The sequence below is a fragment of the Hyaena hyaena genome, unplaced genomic scaffold, assembly GCF_003009895.1.
Source record: "Hyaena hyaena isolate Hyena2069 unplaced genomic scaffold, ASM300989v1 scaffold_34, whole genome shotgun sequence".
Classification (NCBI taxonomy): Eukaryota; Metazoa; Chordata; class Mammalia; order Carnivora; family Hyaenidae; genus Hyaena; species Hyaena hyaena.
This window is the reverse complement of record NW_024080665.1, coordinates 685,742-702,514: the sequence shown is the minus strand read 5'-3', so window position 1 is coordinate 702,514 and position 16,773 is coordinate 685,742. Positions and strand designations below refer to the sequence as shown.

General features: G+C 48.0%; 1 protein-coding gene across 3 annotated transcripts in view; it reads left to right on the top strand.

The window, feature by feature from the left end:
• Positions 1-12,344, top strand: part of C2CD3 (C2 domain containing 3 centriole elongation regulator) — a 129,066-nt gene extending 116,722 nt beyond the window's left edge. For 2 of the 3 annotated variants that reach the window (XM_039228698.1, XM_039228697.1), the window contains 2 exons: positions 2,380-2,491; positions 11,505-12,344. In XM_039228698.1, the coding sequence (XP_039084629.1) occupies positions 2,380-2,491; positions 11,505-11,645 (253 nt within the window). In that variant the 3' untranslated portion in view covers positions 11,646-12,344. The remainder of the gene's footprint in view (positions 1-2,379; positions 2,492-11,504) is intronic. The other variant, XM_039228699.1, reaches the window with a different exon arrangement.
• The last annotated feature ends 4,429 nt before the right edge of the window (positions 12,345-16,773 follow it).

The following is a 16,773-nucleotide window of genomic DNA, read 5'->3' as shown; positions in this document are numbered from 1 at the left end:
ATCAACAGCCCTCACATCTGTTGCCGACCCCTCTGAGCAGATAAGTTCACCTGGCGTCCTGACAGCAAGCAGGGGTTATTGCAAGGCTGCCAGCGAAGGAGGCTGCTTTACAGAAGAGATCTTTCTCTACCCGAAGCCAGGGGGCCTGTTTTTGACCCTTCTAGACCCATCTTCTTATTACTTGGGTGACTTCAGACATACAGTTTAACCTTTCTGAGCCTCAGTTTCTTCACTTATAAGATGGAGGTAGTAATCCCTTACCCACCAGACTATACACTCCCTTGGTGGGTCAGGGACCTTGTCTTTTTTTTTTTCTGTGTCCCCAGCACCAGACATTACACAGAGAAGGGAGGGATCAGTAAATAGAGATTGAACTGAACGATACTCATTTCACAAGATTCTTAAGAAAATCAAAAAAGATTGAAACATTTGTACACACTGCACAATGTGATTCTTATTGTAGAGCAGAGAGTAGAGGGTGTGGATTCAGGAAAGGCTGAAACTTTGAAATGGCTGGAGGGTAAGCACTGAAAGCAGACCACCTCCAGTGGAGTTCCTTCCTGGCCTCACTCAGCCTGGCTTCTGACACTGCTGCCTTTACAGTCAGTTTAGTTGTGCTCAGAATATATGGTCTGCACTGAAGCAGTCACATGTGACCAGGTCCTAAGGGTACTGCTGTAATTCAGACCTTCCCAAGTATTCATCCTTTCAAAATATGGGTATTGCCAGGCTCTCTGCTCTCCTGAAGACAGATTTGAATTAGACCTTACCTTGAGAAGTTCCTATTATGAGGCAGGAGACAGTCAGTGATACAATTTATTGTTCTAAGTATTGTCATGAAACATGGACAAGATGGTAGGGAGCAGGAGGAGGAAGCTGCCACAACGCTGTTCACGTGTATCCCCGGAAGAGAGACAGTGGAGCTGGACATCAAAGATGAGTAGGCATTCTGTAAACAGAGACCAGAGAAAATTCTAGTTACAGTGAACTGTGTATGCAGAGGCATAACCAGGTGAAAGAGCCTGGCCTGTGGGCAGCAGTTCACTCTGCTTTGAGTCCAGGTGTACATGCGATGGTGAAGAGTGAGACAGGGCTATGTCTGAGAGAGCCTTTTATGCCTGGCTAATCTAATCTACATCATAGATGTGAGAGAATTAGATGGGCGCAAGGAAGAGAAAAACAGAAATATAAAGTAGGACTTAGAGATTTCTTTAAAAGTTGCGAGGTAAGTGATGTCATTGACTGGATAGGGACTAGCACATAAAGATAGACAGTTTTGGAGGAAGGTGCAGATTTCCATTTTGGACACATGCCTATAAGACATCCAAGAGGAGGCCAGCTATCAAGGTAGGTGTCTCCGGAAATAGTTAAAGGCAGCAGGGAGAGCATGGAAAGGGAGAATCATCCACACAAAATGGAGCCCTGAGGATACACTTCATTCAGTAGATACTTATTAAAAACTTACTGTGTCCCAGAGTACTATGCTAGGTGACAAGAGTATGACTGAAAAAAAGATCAATCATCTCTGGCCTCTTGGAGCCTAAAAGTCTAGCGTGTTAGAACCATGATAAACCAAACTGAACCAGAACCATATTTAGCTTATTGAACAGAAAAAAAAAAATTGGAACATCAAAATAATCCCCACCCAGACTGAATCAGTGCTTTGCTTGAACAAATACTTTTGGAACACCATGTTCTCAGCACGGTAGTGGGTACTTCCAGAGGGTACACAGGAGAAGTACAAGGTGTGGTACTTGAATTCTAGGGCTCAGATGCAGACTGGGTAGACCAGCTATATCCACAGACAGCCTCTTATGTAGAGCCTTCATTCCTGGATGTTGGCAGCAAACAACTGAGAGGACCAGCCTTTACTGTCAAGCATCTATCTCTCTCCAGCCTAAGACACTGCCCTTGGGGCCACCTTCCCACCCGACCCTGACTGGCTTCTACTGGGTCAGTTGTGGGTCAGCAGGACCTCAGCAAGTGTCATTTAAATGTTGCTGCTTACCAGCCTCATGCAGGGCTCTAGGAAAATAATGAGGTAACTAAAGGAAACTTACATCCCCCTTGCCTTTGAGAAGCTTCTGGAAGGAATACTGAGAAAAATTGAGAGTCCTGGCAGAATAAAACAAGCATTAGCCTGTGTTGCAGTCTGTGCTCTAGACTATGGGAAAGAAAAGAGGGGTCAGTGAGAGCTAACATTAGGGGAGGCTTCCAAGGGAAGAAAGGATTATAACTGACCCTTGCAGAAAGTATAGACTGCAACTTGTTAGGGGTGGACAGGGCCTTTCCGACAGAGGGCACTACTGGGCCAGTGGAGATGCCAGTCTGGCGAGGGGGAGATCTCTTTGTATCTATGTCCCTTAACTACCATTATAGCCCAGAACCCATTGTGGTGCCCAACTTCTTTTTGCCACCTCAGCAGCTGGAGGCCTCCCTGCGGATGCTGTCATTCTCTACAGCTTTGCCACCACCAGCCACGACTGATCAGGTAAGAGAACAACTGGCTTACCTCTCTCCTAGAGAGTCCTCATCTCTTCCATGAAAGCATGTACACAATGCAAAGCTGCCCCGGCCCAGATCCCTGAAAAGGCAGCAGCAGTGATCACTCTCCACGCTTATGCTGAGCACATTCTGGGGGCCCAGAGGTACACGAGGTGCTCAGGAACAGTGAGGAAGAGCAAATGCGTTACGAGCAGGGCATCATCAGATAAGACGATATGTGGAAGAAATAGTGCAAAAACATTAAAAATAAGACTCAGCCAAGAAGTGAATACTGAGTGCTGTGGGAGCTCCACTAAGCGAAGGTGGGCTTGAGCAGAGGAAGCTTCAAGCAGGAGATGCAAACTCTGACAGATGAGTAAGATCTGGAAGAAGAGAATAATATCAGGGATATACCTGTTGTTGTTTACAGAACACCTTGTAACTATTCATCATTCAGCCAAGCCTGGTGGTTGGAACCCGGGTACAGATCCCAGCTCTCCTCTTTGCTGCCTTGGCACAGCTCTGGACCTTTTTTGCAGGTGGCAAGAAAATATTAATAACAGTAGCATAGTAACTACTTTTGTTATCATTCAGCATATACTTATTGAGTACCTGCCCTGTGTCAGGCATCGCGCTAGGCTCTGAGCATACAATAGTAAGACAAATTCCCTGTTTTGTGGAGTACAAACAGTAAACAAAAAAAAAATATTTACAGATTATGAGTACTAGGTGTTCTGATAAACAACAGTGTCTCTGAGGAGGCAGTGTTTAAACTGAAAGATGGTGGTCATGGTGGTGCTTGCTGGACATTGTTCAAATCACCTTATATTAACTCTTTACATTCAGCAACCTAATGAGGTACATACTGTATCTCTATTTTAAGATGAAGAATCTGAGGCACAATCTAGAGGATAAGTATCTTGCCTCACACAGGTGTTAAGTGATAGAGCCAGAATAGGAACCTAAGCAGTCTGGTTTCAAAATCTGTGTTCCTGACTACTGTACATAGAAGAAGCCAGGGGTGCCTGGGTGGCTCAGTCAGTTAAACATCCGACTTCAGCTCAGGTCACTATCTCACAGTTTGTGGGTTCAAGTCCCGCATCGGGCTCTATGCTGACAGCTCAGAGCCTGAGGCCTGCTTTGGATTCTGTGTTTCCCTCTCTCCCTGCTCCTTTCCTGCCTCACAGTCTGCCTCTCTCAAAAATAAATAAAGATTTAAAAAAAAAAAAAAGTCAGCCACGTAAGAAACTTGGAGAGGAGTATTTTAGGTGGAGAGAAGAGCAAATGCAAAGGCCCTGAGGCTGAAAGAACTTGGCATGATCTAGGAACTGACACAGAGCCAGTGGAACTGGAACATAGAGAATGACAAAATGAGGCCAAAGGGCCCAGAGCACCAGGACATGTAACTGTGAGAAAAAGTTTAGATTTTATTCTAAATGCAAAAATATCCTTTGAAGTGTGTTAAGCAGGGGAGTGAGATTTGATTTAGATTTGAAAGAATTCATCCAAGGTGCTGAATAGAGAATGGGTTGTTTTTCAGATTTAGCAGCATCATGGTCATAGGTGATCTTTATAACTTTTTTAGAGATAATAGTTTTTTTTATTTTTAATTATATTTAAATGTTTTTTTTTTTTTAATGTTTTATTTATTTCTGAGAGAGAGAGAGAGACAGCGTGAACAGGGGAGGGCCAGAGAGAGAGAGGGAGACACAGAATCCGAAACAGGCTCCAGGCTCTGAGCTGTCAGCACAGAGCCTGACGCGGGGCTCGAACCCACGAGCCATGAGATCATGACCTGAGCCGAAGTCGGACGCTTAACCAACTGAGCCACCCAGGCGCCCCATATATTTAAATGTTTTTACTGTTTATTTCTGAGAGACAGAAAGAGAGTACAAGTGGTAGAGGGGCAGAGAGGGAGACACAGAATCTGAAGCAGGCTCCAGGCTCTGAGCTAGTGGTCAACACAGAGCCCGACACAGGGCTCAAACCCAGGAGCCGTGAGATCATGACCTGAATTGAAGTCAGATGTTTAACTGACTGAGCCACCCAGGTGCCCCTCTCGGATTTTTTTTAATGCTTATTTTTGAGAGAGAGAGTTAGGGAGGAACAGAAAGAGAGGGAAACAGAGGATCTGAAGCAGGTCAGCACAGAGCCTGATGTGGGGCTGAAACTCACAAGCTGTGAGATCATGACCTGAGCCAAAGTCCAATGCTTAGCCAGCTGAGCCATCCAGGCGCCCAATGACCCCTTGGATTAACCCCAGGCATGGGGCCAGGTGATGTTCCTGAGGAGTGAGTGTAGGAGCCAGGAAGTCAGAGGCAAGGCCAGGCACGAGTGTACCCTTGAGAGCCTTGAGTTGTCTGCCGCCTCCCACCCTAGTGTTCTCACCGCTACTCAGCCAGACCCCACAGCATTTTAGACATCACTAGGGATCGAGGTGCTCAGCCAGCTGGGGAGCTGAGTCAGCAAACCTAGTTTCTTGCCCTAACTCTGCTGCTGGCTTTGAGGAATCTTAGGCATGGTCTCTCCAGAGGCAACACAGACTTAATTTGTAACTGTATTTCTCTCTTCTCTCCTATCAGGCAGTTTTGTGTAGTGGCAAGGAGGATGGCCTCTAAATTTAGAAAGCCTAAGTTTAAAGCTCAGCCACTTATTAGCTGTGGAACCAACCTCCTGGGACAAGCTATCTAACTTTGCTGTGCTTTTGTTCCTTTATCTGATAAAAGGGCACAGTACGGGCCACCTGGGTGGCTCAGTTGGCTAAGCGTCTGACTCTTGGTTTTGGCTCAGGTCATGATCTCACAGTTTATGAAGTTCTTGAGGTGAAACCCATGTTAGGCTCTGCTTGAAACACAGTGTCTGCTTCAAATTCTCTCTCTCCTCTCTCTGCCCCTCCACTCGTGTGTGTTCTCTCTCTCTCTCTCTCTCAAAATAAGTAAGTACACTTTTTTAAAAAATGGGCATAAGACACTTGCCTCCTACGGTTTGGTTTGTTCAGGATTAACTGAGTAAGATATGTAAAGTACAGTTCTTCATAGCACATAAGAGAGAAGAACTATATGAGTGTTATTTGTTATTTTTGTCATCATTATTATTGAAATGTCTTGCCTCTTAGGTTGTTCCACTTTGAGGGTACTGGTAGGATGAAATACTAAGAGATAGAGAAAGGCATGATCAAAAGCTTAGCACCAAGAACTGGGAGCTGGGAAGTTAGGCCCCACAGAGCACCCCTGAAATATAGAGAACAGTTTTCAGGCTGTAGTAAGTTGACTGTGTGCTCAATTCAGACCGTGAGTAAGAGGCTGAGAATGACACACCGCTCCCACCTGAGGGTGATAGATCCCTAGCCTCGTAAGTCTCTGGCCTGCTGGTCTATGAGTCTTAAGACTTTAAGTCTGCTACTTTTCTCACAGAAGTGCAAGGAATTTGTCTATCTCTTGGTTTCCCTTTCTCAAGCCAAGAGGCAGCTAGGAGATGTACAATCCTGGTAGAGAAACTCAGCCTCTACAAAATCATCAGCTCAGGGGCCCAAGGGAACTTCCCTGAGCCCAGTGCCTCAGCCTGTGGTCTGAGCCTGATGGCTGAGATGTCCCTCTTAGAGCATGAGGCCCTGCTGTATTGCCTCATTTCTTTGGGCCACTGAGTCCCTAGCCTTCTGCAGAGTGCCAAGGAGAGTCCTAAAGGTCCAAGGGTTCCTGATACAGGCCACACAGAGCTTTCGGGAGGAGATGAGTTCCCTAGCCAATGGTGTACAGAAGTCAGGGGAAAGAGCCAGAACTGGCTAGTGCCCACTCTGGCCCAGAATGCAGCTTGGCAGGCACCTCGAGGGAAAGGGCCCACAAGACTCCTGGGTGGATGCTGGCCTCAAGTTGCCTGAGCTACTCTGAGGCCAGAGTCCCGGAGGCACCAGGACCCCTCCAGGAGTGTCACTTTAACCCTTTCCTCTCAGGAATCTGAACTTTTGAGTCCTCTCACTGGCAGGGTGTGGGTTCAGAGGGTTGAGAAGTCTTGATTTAGTCAGGCCTCTTCATTCTGTATGGGGGTGGGGGGGACGGGGTTAGGGCGTGAGGACTGAGGTCCAGGGTGAGAGCATGGCTCTAGTCTCTGTGGAATGGGCCTGCTGTCAGGGAATCCTTCTCAGAGGAAGAATAGGGAGGGACCAGGGGGTGGTGAGGAATGGAGCTTAGAGCGTGGAGCCCAGCCACACTGCACTTGGGCTGGGTGATCAGATTTAGGATTTGCCTCTCAGGGATAGGCCCCTGGTTTCTGTCTTGTCCCTGCTTCCCCCCTGCTCCTAGCTGCGGCTGCTGAATCCGCTACTCTCGTTTAGCCCAAGGAAGTCCTAGTCCGAGCCTTCAGAGAAGACTCTGGGAGCCACTCCAAGGGAAGGCAGCCAGCCAAGGGGGTGAAAGTTGAGCAAGGCAGGCAGCTGTACTGGGCCCTCACTTGTCTCTGAGGCAGCAATCTCTTGGCAAGCCCACCTAGCCAGCCAGAATCAGGAAGCTATTTACTTTCAGTTTTTAGCTCTTCCAAAAATTTTGCTTCCAGTTCCTAAGTCAGTGTGTATGTCACTTAAGGGAACTCCTCTGGAAAAGAACAGAGCTTCAGCCCGGATGCCAGGCCCAGAGGTTCACTGGGCAGGGGGCAGTAGAGAGGGAAGAGCTAGGCCAGCCGTGGCCTAGCACGGGGCATGCCTTGGGAAGGTGCAGTATGTCACTTCTACTCTACCGGGGGCGAGGGCTGAGAAGAGCAAGGCCTCCTTTTGCTCTCTGCAGCAGATGTGAGCTCTAGCTCCGGCTTAGCAAGAGTTGTCCCTGGCCAGAGTCTTAGTCACATCTGAATTTCATTTCAGCTTCCCAGTAGACCTGGGTAAGATGACCAAACAGTTCTTAGCTGTATCTGGTAATGAAGATACTGAAACCAAGAGAGATTGTGTCTTGGCATCAAGCAAGTGGACAGTTGGGCTTGGCCCCAGGCCAGTATTCATTCCACTCCACCCCACAGCCTCCTCTCTCGTGGGGGGAGTGGGAGCACCTGCACCTACCACCTTCCTGGGAGCAGGTGCTCTGTTCAGGGGGATCCATCTGGGGACTGGAGTGGAGAGAACCCACAACACCGCAGCTTGGATCAGATCACGTTTCAGGCCAAAGAAGAGGGCTGGACGTTCCTGAGGAGCTTTTGGAGAAGATGCTGCATCACAGGGACCTGGGCGAAGAGGGACCCACTGGCCGGAAGAAGTTCCTGGGTTACAGAGCACCTCCGCTTACATTATCTGCTCATGTTGATCCATTTTCAGATGAGGAAACCAAGGCCCAGAGAGAAAGTGACTTCCCCAAAGCCACTTGGCTAAGAAGTGGTAGAGCCAGGATGAGAACCAACTCCCCAGCAGAGTTACTCTTGATTTGAGGAAGCCCCAATTTTCCTGCCACTGTTACTCCTTACTCTCTACAGGATGCATTATTTTCATTCCAGCAGGTTTCTCTACCTTCGACCATAAGACAAACACATCTGTCTGAAATAATAGGCTAGAGAGGCCTATTCATGTTCATGGCCTCAGTGTCCAGATGCCCAGAAAAGAACAGGTCCCGATATTTAGAAGTGGGAGAATTTAATGAGAGAGCACGGTGGATTTGATGGGGGCAGTTTGGGTGTCCCTGGCCTGCTGCCATGCTTGACACCCAGACCACAGTAAAGCCGGTTCTGTCCTTCAGCCTAGGACAGTAATCACCCCCCACCCCCCACCTACTTCCCTCAGCAAGCATCAGCCCCGTTCTCTCATTTGTCTTCTCTCCATACCTGCACTCAGCCAAACCCACCCCCACTATTTTCCTAGCAGTAATCTCTTCATATCTCTGCTCAAGCCAGCCTTTACATGGAAGACCCTTTCTCATCTTCTTTGTTCAAATTCCACCTTAATGTTGTTTCAGGCCCCTCTTTTTGAAAGTACCCTTCCAAGGGCTTTCCACCCTACAGAACACCCACTGTCCAGGCTTCAAGGCTCCTGCAGCCCCTCAGTCTGATGATCCTGCTTCCATAGCAGGCTCCTCCTGCCTCCTCAGGAAGCCTGAGGCTCCTGCAAATCATAGGCTATGCAGCAACATGGGTGGAACTCGAGGGTGTTATGCTGAGCAAAATAAGGCAGAGAAAGACAGATACTGTATGTTTTCACTTATAAGTGGAACAGGAGAAACTTAACAGAGAATCGGGGGGCGGGGGAGGGAAGTAATTTTGGGGGAGAGGGAAGGAGGCAAACCATGAGAGACTCTTGAATACTGAGAACCGAGGGCTGATGGGTGTGGGGGAGAGGGGAAGGGGGTGATGGGCATGGAGGAGGGCACTTGCTGGGATGAGCACTGGGTGTTATATGGAAACCAACTTGACAATAACCTATGAAAGAAAAAAAAATCATGGGCTATGCAGGACGGAGGGTGAACTCAGATCATAGAGCCCAGTCATCTGCAGTGGGCTAGGTGGTCAAATTTGGGATTTGCCCCCAGTCTGTGTATCTTGTCCCATTCCCCTCTGCTCCTAGCTGCGGCTGCTGAATCTGCTACTCTTCTAGCCCCAAGAAAGTCCTAGTCCTAACCTAGGGGAAGGCAGCCAGCCAAGAGGGTGAAAGTTGAGCAAGGCAGGAAGCTGTACTGAGCCTGGGGCTCTGCTCTTTTGTGGACACCCAGGGTTCCAGCAGGAACATGAGAATATTTCAGAGGAGCAGTTAGTACATGTAGGGGTAGCCCTGCTCTGAGGAATTTCACCTCTGCCCAGTTTCTTCAGAGTTGTGTATTTGGGGTAATAGCTCTGATGAAAGAACCTTTATTCCTAGTCACGATGTTTTTTACACGTTACTGAGATCAACAAAAGCCAAATGCTGCTAAGTGTGTTCTCTGTCTTTCCACACCCCTGCCCTGCCCAGTACACGGAGCCACACCCTGTCCCTGGGCCTGGGCCATACAGATAAGGCCCCCTAGGTTGCTGGGTCCAGGCGTGGGTGCTGGGTGGTTGGCTGAACCAGCCACACTTGATTCAGCTCCAGGGCAGTTGTTGGCCCAGCCAGCAGGTGCAGGCCTGAGTCCATGCTGTGCTGCTCCTCCAGTGGATGACCTCACCCCGCCCCCAGCTCTGCTGAAACTCTGCCCGTTTCGGATCTCACCTCTGTGTGAAGCCTCCCCTGTTATGAATTGCTCCTTTCTCCATGCTCGCAAGTTCTAAGCTTCATCTCTGTGATTGTTAGATATATTGGCATCTGTCTCTCCTCTAGCCTGAGCAGCCCTGTGGGGACAGGAACCACGGCTACCTGATCAGGTTGAATGGGTTTTAGGTGCCTGAAAGGTTTGATGGGTCACCAGCAAAGGTCTTTTGATAGTCATTTCATGAACTGAAGTACTTAGCCCTTTCAAAGATGGGGAACTAAACCCATTAGAGCCTCTCCAAAATAGAATGCTTCTCTTCTGGCAGATGAGGACACAGAGATAGGGGACAATGCTCTTAGGCCTGTTTTCCAATCTGGCTTACAGAACGAACATCTCCCCAGTCCGCTTTCACTGCAGCAGAGAAAGAAATGGAAAGTAAGATACAGCTGGTGTCCCAGAAGATGCATCTGCAGTGTAGCCCCAAGTATTAGAATGGGATTTGGTATCACCTCTAAATCCTAAATAACTCACGAAATAACAGTCTTGCATCTTGGGAATAGAGAGGGGAATATTCAGACTTAAAGTACTGCCGAGCCCCTGAGAAGCTTTGACCTAACCAAAGCCCTGGCACATGATAAGCCAACAACCACTGGTTCTAGAATGGATGAATAAGATGTTTGCTGCAAGAGCCAGTCTCCTCTGGTCACCGAGGTTTGATCCCACCCATTCACTGGTCTAGCAGCTAACCAAGCTCCTGTCTTGCGCCTGGCCCAGTTGGAGTCACAGGCATCAGAGTCAGTCCATGTCTTGCAGGAGCACTGGGCGACTGGCCTACCTTGGCCTGAGGTATTATGGTGTATAAGTGCCTCTCATATTTTGGAAGGAAGGACTACAAATGTGAGCAAAGGGTGGGTTTCCTTTTTTTCCCTTTTAGTCTAGGCCTGCCTAGAAGACCGGGAGCTGTTATCTTCTCATCTCTACTGGGCATGCCCAGCCCCTAGCACCGCTTTGTTTTGGTTCTCAGTTATCCCTACCTGTGGGGCTGTCAGTGCTGAGAATTTGCTCAGGTTGTAGGTGCTCCTTTAGCATTTAGAATTCCAGGGCAGGCTACATGCTGTGAGGTCAGCCAAGTTTGCCTGTGGTGACAACTCCCATCTCCTTTCAGCACTTCCCCTTCCCCTACTAAGCCTCCACTTCCCTGGGGCCTTGCTGTCAGCTGCCTGGGGTGACTTTTCATTTCAGCTTTGAGCTTCTTCAGGGCAGGAACTTGGCACCAAAAATAAAGGGGTTGGGGGGTTGAATGAGCAAAAGAGTAAGTCATAAAGGAGTCCAGAAGACCACAGTGTCATAACCAAAATTCTTTAAGGGGAATTAGTGATACCCTGTCAGCCTGAGGCAGCAAAAGGTTTGGTAGCAGGGCCATGGGTTTGCCCTGTGTCAGTCACCTGGCAGTTCAAGAAACTCCCAGTCGCCATACAGAGAGTATATTATTCACAGCATCTTCCCCCTGGCAGTTATATTCCCAGGGTCATGTGTGGGACAGTTACAACTCAGAGGACAAATGACTTCCCTAGATTCATGCAGCAAGAGAAAGGATGCGGCTTTAAAACCTGTCCCAGAGGAGACTCTTTCTCCAGAGGCATAGAAAGAGTCTGAGCTAGGGCTGTGGGACCTTGAGTTTATTTTACCTGTTTCCTCTCTGTGACATGGGAATGATGTACCCACCTATGGGGCAGAGGTGAGGGTTAAAGAAGATCAAGTATGTGAAGTGCTCTGTAAACCAGTCAGCTCTGTATCAGTATAGCCAAGGACCAAAAGATGACAGTAATCAGTCATTTCTTAGAGGTGCCATATCCTCAGTGCTAACCTAGCTGACCTCTTCTTCTCCAGGACAAGAGTGAAGCCTCCAGCAGACCTTTGTCCGGAAGGCCTTCTCGTCCCAGACCTAACTCGCTGCCTCCCAACCTGCCTGAGGAAGAAACTCGCAGGATCGCACGGATATTTTCTTCCCGATACTCCCAGAAAGACTAACGCAGCCTGAGAGACTGAGGGAAGGACCCACCTGTCCACCCTCCCTCGGCCTTGTCAGGCTTGCCTGAGACAAGAGGTCTGCTTCGGTCGGCGCCGTGAGACCCTGAAACCATCACCAGCCTAGCCCATGGGTGCCTTGAGACCGATCCGACACAGACTGGAGGAATGTCCCAAACCCACCCAGTGTCCACCTGCCAGGATTTCAGCTCCTTCCTTTTGTGGTGGGGCAAAGGCTAGAAACAAAACGGACTCCAGTGCCCAAGTGGAACCATCCATCTTTTGACAAAGGGACTCAAGCAGGCAGGCATCTTTTGGCTAAGAAACTCTTTCCAATGTCCTTGATAGCATCCTGCTGACCTGAGCCCACCTTCTGCCTGAATATCATGGGCCACTTTTGCCTTAAAGTTTGGGCAAGGTAGAGGAGGGAGTGAAGATTGTATGCATCATGCATAGCCAAGGAAATCCTAGGGCCACCTCCATTTGATTTGCTTAGGAATAAGGATATTTTATAGCTATAAATAATTTTATGTTGTGTTGAATTAATCAATAGAAAAGGAGAGGAAAATCACCTCCTTCAGACTTTTTATCTGATTATCTTAAATTCTAACCATGCTTTTAACTTATTGTTTTCACCCAGCTCTGAAGGTCATTCTTCCTACCTGTGTTTGAATAAAATCATATTGGTATTTGTGTTCTCTACACAGCTGTTTCCTGGGTTGGCCACCGGACTAGGGTGTTAGGAATCTATTTGTGCTCTTAACACTCAGAGGAAAGCTTGAAAACCATAGTCCTTTCAGCTCACCTGGAACTGGGGGCCAGGGTCACCATGAGACTTAGGAACTCCTCCCCCAGAGATCAGATTGGGCCAGATTAGGATAACAGCTTTTGCCTCAAATCTATCAGCAAAGTGGAGTGGTCTCCTGGAATAGGTCTCAGAATCCCTGATCTCTAGGATGGGTCGCTCTGGCTTGAGATTGTCAGACTCCAAACATCTGAAGAGCTACTGTAGACAGGGCCTGTAGGGAAGTTATATAAGAAAGGGGCAAAGAGATGCAGAATAGCTGGGAGAAAAGGGTGGAAGAAAACTAAAATGGAGGCCCTGCTTTCCCAAGCACAGAGCATTTCACTTAGTCCTCAAAACAGCTCTATAACCTACATACCATGATTCCCATTTTATAAACTGAAACTCGCTGAAGTTAAGTCATTTGCCTCTTTATGTAACTAGGAATGAATCACCGCACAAAACATTTCCAGAGATGTCAAGGCTTCCACACACAGGGGTATAACCAGTGAGTGCTCTGAATTGGGGGAATTCATGGAGAAAGACCACATGGGCTAGAACAACCAAGGAAGGCTTCCTAGAAGAGTTGAGTCTGAGGAGGAGCCCAGAGAGAGAACCAGGAGGGCACACTCAGGGCCACACGCAGCTAGGGATAGAGAAGAGACGGTCTTGATGCTGCCACTTCCCTGACAGGTCCCCTCTGGCTTGACTGTCCCTCCATCTGAGACTTGCCTCAGCTGTAAAACAGATAATAACGCTTCAGAGGGTTGTTGTGAAGATTAAATGAGATGACATTTGTGAAAGTGCTTCGCCCGCACTTGGCACTTAGTGGAAGCTGAGAAAATGTCAGCTCCTCCCACTCCTCCCCCACTGTCCTGGAGCAAGCCAGCAGATGGGCAAGCACACCAACTCTGAGACGGGCAGGACGTGCCCTAGAGGGTACAGGGTAATGCAGGAACCCCGAGGAGATGCAGGGTGCCCTCTCTCCTGTGAAGTCCCCTCAGATCAGGCTGTCGCCCTTCATTTGTTCCTCCAATGCCCCTAGCCTTTGGCCTGCCACTCACCCCCTCCCCAGTGCCTCTTCTCAGGTCAACAGTGGGAGCTTTCAAGGGGGAAAGGGTGTTGGGAGGGGGCCCACCTCCCTTGAGGCCACATAGAACCTACAGAGGGGTAGTCAGGGGCTCAGGCCTGAGGGGTTAAGCCTCGGGTGAAGAATATTCCTTCCATATCCTGCTCCAGCTCCTGTAACTAACTTGATCGGGGTCAAGTTAGGATAAGGCCACAGGAGGACACCGGCTATTCCTACCCAGTCGCAGGGCGCCCCCCAATAACACAGCAGCACCCTGAGGGTCTGAAAACCACCACCTACACTTACAAAGAGTGTGTTATTTACCAGTATCTTCTGCCTGACAGTTAAATCTCTTTCCTGGTGACAGCTCAGAGGTGAAAAGCCTCGCAGGCCATGCAGCATGGGTTAAGGACATGAGGTACACATCTGACAACAGCTATAGTCCATGCTTCCCATCAGGCACTTACTGCCTCTGCAGAGACCTGAAAATGGGTGTTTCTGATCACCAGATGCTGGATGATCCGGGCCCATTACGGCCAACCTTCAAACTTCGGCGCATATTAGATTCTGGGGACAGGGAGCCAAAGCAGACAAACCTGGCCCTGCCCTCAAGAACCCTCCTAGGCCAGGGGCTCCTGGGGTAGCTCAGTTGGTTAAGCCTCCAACTTCAGCTCAGGTCATGATCTCACAGTTCATGAGTTTGAGCCCCAAGCCCAGCTTTGGGCTCTGTGCTGACAGCTCAGCATGGAGCCTGCTTCGGATTCTGTGTCTCCCTCTCTCTATCCCTCCCCGACTCATGCTCTGTCTCTGTCAAAAATACACAAATATTTTAAAAAAAAATTTTTTTAAAAAGAAGCCTCCCAGGCCAGTGTAAACTGAGTCCTCCCTCTGAGTACTCCAGGGCCCACAGGCTCTTTGAGCTCCTACTGTTTACCCCTCCTCCATATACCTACTGCAATTCACCTACTACCTTCAGGCCAGCATTTCCAGCTGGAGCCCAGAACCTACTTTTTTTTTTTTTTTAAGTTTATTTTATTTATTTATTTATTTTTACAAATAGTTTATTGTCAAATTAGTTTCTACATAACACTCAGTGCTCATCCCCAAAGTGCCCTCCTCCAGGCCCATCCCCCCCTCCCCCCCACATCCATCAGTCCTCAGTTTTTGTCAGCATTCAAGAGTCTTTCATGGTTTGCCTCTCTCCCTTTCCCCCACCATTTCCGCCCTTCTTCTCCCCCTTGTTCCTCCGTCAAGTTCCTCCTAATCCTCCTATACGTGCAAACATATGATATTTGTCCTTCTCTGCCTGACTTATTTCGCTCAGCATAACACCCTCAAGGTCCATCCATGTTGCTACACATGGCCAGATTTCATTGTTTCTCATTGCCATGTAGTATTCCATGGTATAGATAAACCACATCTTCTTGATCCATTCATCCGTGGATGGACACTTAGGCTCTTTCCATGTTTTAGCTATTGTGGAGAGTGCTGCTATGAACATTGGGGTACATGTGCTCCTATGCCTCAGCATTTCTGTATCCCTTGGGTAAATTCCTAGCAGTGCTATTGCTGGGTCATAAGGGAGTTCTATTGTTAGTTTCCTGAGGAACCTCCACACTGTTTTCCAGAGGGGCTGTACCAGTTTACATTCCCACCAACAGTGTAGGAGGGTGCCCGTTTCTCCACATCCTCGCCAGCATCTAGAGTTCTCTGATGTGCTCATTTTAGCCACTCTGACTGGCGTGAGGTGGTATCTCAGTGTGTTTTTGATTTGTATTTCCCTGATGAGGAGGGATGCTGAGCATCGTTTCATGTGTCTGTTGGCCATCTGGATGTCCTCTTTGGAGAAGTGTCTGTTCATGTCTTCTGCCCATTTCTTCACTGGGTTGTTTGTTTTTCGGGCGTGTAGTTTGGTGAGTTCCTTATAGATTCTGGATATTAACCGTTTATCTGATATGTCATTTGCAACTATCTTTTCCCATTCTGTTGGTTGCCTATTAATTTTCTGGGTTGTTTCCTTGGCTGTGCAGAAGCTTTTAATCTTGATGAGGTCCCAACAGTTTATTTTTGCTCTTGATTCCCTTGCTTTTGGGGATGTGTCAAGTAAGAAGTTGCTGCGGTGGAGGTCAAGGAGGTTGTTTCCTGCTTTCTCCTCTAGGGTGTTGATAGTTTCCTGTCTCACGTTCAGGTCCTTTATCCATTTTGAGTTGATTTTTGTGTATGGTGTGAGAAAATGATCTAGTTTCATTCTTCTGCATGTTGCTGTCCAGTTCTCCCAACACCATCTGTTAAAAAGGCTGTCTTTTTTCCATTGGATATTCTTTCCTGCTTTGTCAAAGATCAGTTGGCTGTATATTTTTGGGTCCACTTCTGAGTTCTCAATTCTGTTCCATTGGTCTATGTGTCTGTTTTTGTGCCAATACCATACTGTCTTGAGGATGACAGCTTTGTAGTAGAGGCTGAAGTCTGGGATGGTGATACCTCCGTTTTGGTTTTATTTTTCAGTATTACTTTGGCTATTCGGGGTCTTTTGTGGTTCCATACAAATTTTTGGATAGTTTGTTCTAGTTTTGAGAAGTATGCTAGTGCAATTTTGATTGGAATTGCATTGAATGTGTAGAGCGCTTTAGGTAGTAATGACATCTTAACTATATTTATTCTTCCTATCCATGAGCATGGAATGTTTTTCCATTTCTTTGTGTCTTCTTCAATTTCCTTCATAAGTTTTCTATAGTTTTCATCATACAGATCTCTTGTATCCTTGGTTAGGTTTATTCCGAGGTATTTTATCAGAACCTACTTCTTGATCCCAACCTCGGCAGTCCTAGCAGCCCCTTCCCTGTGTTAGAAATAACACAACTAGGGGCGCCTGGGTGGTTCAGTCGGTTAGGCGTCTGACTTCGGCTCAGGTCATGATCTCACAGTCCGTGGGTTTGAGCCCCGCATCAGGCTCTGTGCTGACAGCTAGCTCAGAGCCTGGAGCCTGTTTCAGATTCTGTGTCTCCCTCTCTGTCTGCCCCTCCCCCTCTCACTCTCTGTCTCTGTCTCTCAAAATATAATAAAGATAAAAAAATAAAAAAAAAAAAAGAAATAACACAACTACCTGTGCTACTGATATGAGAACAGGGCCTGGTCCACAGAAGAGGCACAGCCCTGACTTTGTACTTGAGTGTTTGGACTTGTGACCACTTGCCCCGTGGCCATGGCTCTGTGCCCAAGTCCAGAAATGGCCTCTGCCTACTCCTCTGCCCCACCTAGTTAACTCCCTTCCCACCCCC